This window comes from Meleagris gallopavo, chromosome 8 (genome assembly GCF_000146605.3).
Source record: "Meleagris gallopavo isolate NT-WF06-2002-E0010 breed Aviagen turkey brand Nicholas breeding stock chromosome 8, Turkey_5.1, whole genome shotgun sequence".
Lineage (NCBI taxonomy): Eukaryota > Metazoa > Chordata > Aves > Galliformes > Phasianidae > Meleagris > Meleagris gallopavo.
This window is the reverse complement of record NC_015018.2, coordinates 11654693-11660974: the sequence shown is the minus strand read 5'-3', so window position 1 is coordinate 11660974 and position 6282 is coordinate 11654693. Positions and strand designations below refer to the sequence as shown.

Here is a 6282-nt window from a genome sequence, read left to right as displayed (position 1 = left end):
TTTCAGTTGTGTTCTTTTTGGAAGCATCAGAAAGGAGGTGACTGAGAGCTTCAATCAGCAATCCTCTTAGCTGCATGCAAATGTCAGGATAGGATATAGCACATATTTAAGCACTACAGACATGACTTTGTCACCTCTTTGTAAACCTCTTAGGAATTCTAGTTTGAGTATTTTTTTTATTAAAAAGAGTGTTTCTGTCTAGATTCTCAAAATGGCAACTTCTGTCGGTTTTACCTGGGTCTGTTGTTGCATACTGTGGGCTTCTGAGACCTGTTTGCAAACTCTACCTCCATGCTGAGGTACTAACTACCAACTGTAGGTTGAATTCTCTTCAACCTCACTGTTGGTACTGCCTTACTTCGCTAATGCATTTCAGTATGCCTTGGAGCAAAAGCAGGATCTCCTGGCTTCCAGGCAAGAGACATATTTATGTGATTTTCATTCCATTCTCTTCATCTTTACTTCTTCTCCAGTGTGTTAGAGAAGATAATGCTATGCAAAATTATGCTATGTGAAGGAAGCAGCTTTAATGAAAAGGATACGGGTTATCTCTGATAGTGTGCTCTCCAAGGGTTGTGACACAAGTCATACTCTCAGACAACATTGCCCTTTTTTACACCATGGATGAAGTGCCTTAAACACATTGCCATGTTTTGTGGGTACAAATGATGTGTAAATCCAGCCTGGTTTTTCCATGTTTCTCAGATCAAACATTATTAGATCCCTTACCAAATTTTTCTGTTTGTTTGTTTTAAAAGTTTGGTTAGAAAAATAAAACAAAAATGTTGTAAATTGAGTCATTTCAAAAAGTAATCATTCAGGAGCGAAGTCATATAGATAGTCACATGGCAGTTATGTGAACACTATGGCATAGTCTTCCTTCAAAAAATACAGATAGGTAACACTTACCAGACCTCATTTATTACTGTTGGTTTGTTTTTAAAACCAAGGTCTCCCATCTGGGAGAGGAACAACTGAGTAAATACAAACATTTAGGTCCATAATAGCACTGGCCAAAAAATAGAAAGATAGTTCATTGCAGAAATGTTTCACACTTAAGATGGAAAAAGAAAAAATGATTTGGTGTTTTGTTCTATCTCAAGAACACTGTTATATTATTTAAGCTCTTCATGATACTTCAGAGGAATGTGCAATAAAGGAAAACAAGTGCTTTGGTAAAAAGGAGAAAATGCTTCTTCAGAATTACTGCAAGGAAAGGGTGAAACTTTGAAGTGTGAGGGTTGGCTATAGCTGTTCAGAGTAGACTGAGACAAATGGCAAAGTTTCCCATAAGTCTTTGTGCTCCCCGAGGGGATGAGCTGGACTCACAGATTTAGTATCACAAATCTCAAATCTGGATAAACTCAACACCAGCTTGTGGTTTGGTCTTTTGCAAAAATTGTAACTCCTAAATTTCTTCCTAAACAGCAGGCAGATTTCCTGGCAGGTAATCCCTGAACCATCATGCTTATATCTCAAAGAAAGTCATACCATCTTCGGTTCAATTGAAAGAAAAAAAAAAAAAAGAAAAGATAATTCAAGCGAGCAAACCAAATTGTACAAAACTGGCTAAGCCATGGAAAGACATACTCTTAACAGTTTTTGCATCTGTAACATCCTTTACAGTATGTCTGTGGGGCTGGATACTTTACAAGTCATTTTGAACTCCTACATAAACAAAACAAACTGAAAATAAAGAGTGTGCTTTCTCTTAATTGGATCAGTGTCACCTAAAGAACGTGGATCTAGCAGGTCTTTACTGAAATTTTTTAGTAAGTACTCTTGTTAATTAAGTGGAATCTAAACTGCCCTCTGTGAAGGAAAATTAGATATCAGAGAGTCTTGATAGTTTGAAAATGGGTAAAGGAGAGATCGTCAGAAGCCAGTGCATCTGGGCTTCAATAAGACACCTGCTTAGAGTTCAGAGTACAAGATGGTTGTATCATAATTTATTGATTCCATCAAATCAACACAATTTGCTTGATGTAGTTCAAAGTACATCCCCTTATTCTCATGTTTCTTACTCACAGGTGCTGGGAAATCCAATGGCAAATGCTAACAACCCTATGAACCCAGGAGGAAATCCCATGGCTTCTGGGATGACTACCAGCAACCCTGGAATCAACTCCCCTCAGTTTGCTGGACAGCAGCAACAGTTTTCAGCCAAGGCAGGCTCCACTCAGCCGTATATACAGCAGGGCATGTATGGGCGACCCAACTACCCTGGAAGTGGAGGCTTTGGTGGGAGGTAAGGTTTACCTGTGTGAGGTGGAAAAGAGATGTAAATAGTTGATGAAGCTTGTTTTAGTGATGTGATGGAAGTGTCACACACTCATTTTGATGCGTTAAGTCTCAGTAGCTATTTTATGCTGGTTAGCTAAAATGCATACTGCTCTTACAGCTTCAGAAATCAGCTACCCAAACTACAACAGAATTCATCACAGTAAATGGAAATGGCTTAGGTCAATCAATTAGTTCTAATAAACCCCCCAAATAAAGTTTTAATTAAGAGAGATTGTTAAATAGACCACAGGCTTAGGAATGATTAACATTTAATAAGGCCAGGTTGTGAAAGATATTGATGACATAATTTATGCGCTTCTGTGGAGAAATAAACTTGAGCACTAGGCAACAATAGATTCTTATGGATGGAGTATTTCTGTCCAAAGGCTTGCACCGCAGCAGGCATTTTGGAAAAAATAAAAATGGAGGGGGTGTAGATTTTGTTAAGAGATGTGATCTAACTTTGTTTGTTTTGTTTTGGAGAAGTAAATAATGCATTTGCAAAATAGGCCTAAAGTAATAGCCTGGGCTTTGTTAAATTTTGATGTTCTGTGTCTGTCCTTTGTAAAGAAGAGTAGTAAGTCCACTTAACAGAAACCACTATTTATGGCCTCTCAGCAAAGACTGCTGGAAAGGTTGTTAGCGTAATCAGTCTAGTGTGAAGAATATAAGCTTAGAACTTGGATGTCTTGATCTCTCATCTCTGCCACTGATCTACTGAGTGACCTTGAACAAACCATGAAGTTTCTGTACCTATATGTTAACATCTCTAAAATGGGCACAGTAGTACTGACCCATATTTCTAAAGATACTTGAAATCTTGGAGTTGAAAAGACAGGATTTCGTTTCATTTATATTATGACCAATAGAAGACCTGGCTAGGAACTGCAAAATTCATTGTGCGAGATCTGGAAGGAGCTGATTGCAGTGGGTCTCTCCTGGCTGCTCTGCTCAGGTTGAGGGAGGAGTGCTTTTGCACTTGGCATAGTTTGCCACCAAGGCGGGTGAATGTGCTTCTGTGGAGGCAGCTGTCTGTTCATGCTGCTGTGCAGTCTGCCCCTAAATTATTGAGAAATGGAGCACGCATTAACTTTTTAGATTTCAGCTCAATTTCTCAGTAAGCTGCAGAGCTGCTGCAAAGCAGTTTAGTGCCCTCCAGCAAACAAGCAGGGGGAGATGCCTTGCAGGCCAGTGGCACGTGAGCAGCTCTTGTATCTCACTTATGCGCTGAATTCCTCCTCCTGCTGACTCTCACTGGGAATTGGTAACACAGTTTTGAAACAGAACTTCTGGATGTGGAGCACTGAAGTTCAGAACAAAACCAGACATGTCTCAATTGTTTCTCTCTATCTTTTTTTCCTGGTCAGTTACCCTGGAGGCCCCAATACTCCCGCGGGGATGGGCATCCCGCCGCACACCAGGCCACCAGCTGATTTCACCCAGCCAGCAGCTGCCGCTGCCGCTGCTGCAGTTGCAGCTGCAGCTGCTACGGCAACAGCTACGGCGACAGCCACTGTGGCAGCCCTTCAGGAAACACAGAATAAGGACATGAACCAGTATGGACCGGTAAGAATGTAGCCCCTATGACTTCATACCTGCCTGATTTGGACCATCACAGGGAACTGGGCTGCCTTCCCTTTATTTATTTAGGGTGCCAACCTATATTTTTGCATGAGCATGGTTATAAATGCTTATGAGAAACTGGTGGAATATATGTTGTTATGAGTTGAAGTGCCTCATTTTTCCCCAAAAAGTCTGTCTTTTGTGGTTCATAGATTGTCCCTTTAAGCAGTCAAAGATTACCTGAAGTTATGGGTACATGTGATGGAATGTGTTATTTCTACCTTTGCTAGTCCTGTGAATCTCTAAACTTGAGTATCGGGCAAAATGTTTCAGAATCTCAAAAAAGGTTTTGTATTGCTTGAGTAATTGCTTATTTTGCCAACCGCAGTCAGTTTGTTTTCTCCCTTCAGACAAGGAAACAACAATAGGAAAGAGATTTGCTTTTTAATAATTCTGTCTGCCTGAACAGCTATGTGAGACATGCATTTCTGGTGATCCATAGCCTCCAGCACATCATGGTTTGCTGTAATATTTTTTTTTTTTCTGAAAACAAACAAGGGTTTGACTGCTTCAAGTTTTCTCCTCAGCAAACCTCTCAGAGTTTTGAAGTATATAGGCCCATATGCCAGGTGATGTAATGAAGAATAGCATCTTAGACATTGTAGCACAGTGCTGTATGTATGTAGTGAGCTTTGTAGCCTTACCATTATAGACTAGCATTTTGAAACTGTTGCTCATTGTAGACGCGCCTGTCTGTCTCTCTTATGTCTTTCACGATTCAAAGTGAGCTTTTATTATAAATAACATCACCACCCATCAAAAGCTGGAGAACGTTAAAGGAAAATGCGACATAACACATCCCTTTCTTCTCCCCCTCTCCTCCCAAAAGCATGTTCAGCCCCTTCTTCCCATTTTAAATGCATGTCGCATTTTATTCTTTTTTTTTTTTTCTTCTTCTTCCGTTGAAGGTTTGTTCCTCTTTCCAGATGGGTCCAACTCAGGCTTACAACAACCAGTTTATGAACCAGCCTGGTCCTCGTGGCCCTGCTTCAATGCCAGGCAACATGAACCCAGCAAGCATGGGAGCAGGAATGACACCTTCCAGCATGAGTGGGCCACCCATGGCCATGAACCAACCAAGGCCTCCTGGAATGAGTCCCTTCAGCACCCATGGGCAGAGGATGCCTCAGCAAGCCTACCCAGGCCCACGGCCTCAGTCTTTGCCTATACAGGGCATAAAGAGACCATACCCAGGAGAGGTAGGAAGTTCTCTAGCTTATTTTATTTAGTATAGAGCATTAGTTTGGCTGAAGGTTGCTATATGCTAAATAATGTGTAATACACATCCCTCTACAATAACTATATCTTTGTTCCAAACTTGATAGGGAAACTGCTTGTAAAGTATGAGTGACAGCAGCTATTGATTTTTAGCTTCTAAAGTACTCAGATTGGTCCTTGATAAGTTAGTCAAAATTACAGTCATTAAAATCAAGAAAGGCCTCAAACTATCTAAGTCTTCAAAATGTCACTTTGAGGTTCTCATGCTAGGTGGTAGAGTCATAGACCTTAAGCAGACTTCCTTCACAGGAGTGGATTTATTTCGCTTGACAATTTCGAAGAGATGTTGAAGGGTGAAATACTTCATTTGAGCCCAGTACGTATGTGGTCTGCATTTTCTTGAATGGTTTTATTGTTCTAAGGAAGTACAGGGCATACACTGTATAAACACCAATAGTACTAACATTTATTTTGAAGACTAAATGCTTTCCAAACTTCTTCAGGCTTGATTTTCATGGGTGCTTAGATGAATATAAATCGTGCTGAGCTCGTGTCCCTCTGTGTCAGCACTTACCTAATATAAGTTTATTTGGAGTGTAGTATTTCTACGTTCTCATGCTGTTATGTGAGACCTGAGTGACTTCGTATGCAACATTACTTTGCCATTCACTTGTATTGTGACTTTGGGCAGTATAATTAGGGTCAAAATGATACAGAGATTAAGACAACTAAAGGTGCAGGCAGATGTGCTTTTGGATTTTAAAATGCACAGTGGCATTTTACTATTAAAATTGGTGAGAATTAGGCAGTAGGTGCTTTTGAGAATTCCATCCATTACCTCTCCGCGTCTGTATGTGCCTAAATGTCTTTATAAATCTAGCCACCAGTTACTGGCTTCAGATATAATTTCCTGGTGAAATTATATATAAAACAGAGGCTATAGTAATAGCTATAACTCAGCTGTAAAGCTTTCAATGTTGTTAATTTTTCCCCAAGTGTAATAACAATAGTAAGAGTTTATAGAAAACATACAGAAAAGAGTACTGTGGCATGCACAAAATATAGCAAGCACTATTTCTAGAGCTGCCTTTATGTATTCAAGACTAGTTTTTTCCTAGTCCATAAAGTATTTTTTGAAAAATCTGGAATAAAAAAATT

General features: G+C 39.9%; 1 protein-coding gene across 9 annotated transcripts in view; it reads left to right on the top strand.

Annotated features, from left to right (window-relative positions):
- ZMIZ1 (zinc finger MIZ-type containing 1) overlaps positions 1-6282 on the top strand; it is a 280166-nt gene that overhangs the window by 243232 nt on the left and 30652 nt on the right. For 7 of the 9 annotated variants that reach the window (XM_019617563.2, XM_010714338.3, XM_010714340.3 and 4 more), the window contains 3 exons: positions 2031-2248; positions 3651-3849; positions 4815-5105. In XM_019617563.2, the coding sequence (XP_019473108.1) occupies positions 2031-2248; positions 3651-3849; positions 4815-5105 (708 nt within the window). The remainder of the gene's footprint in view (positions 1-2030; positions 2249-3650; positions 3850-4814; positions 5106-6282) is intronic. The other 2 variants (XM_010714339.3, XM_010714337.3) reach the window with 1 other exon arrangement.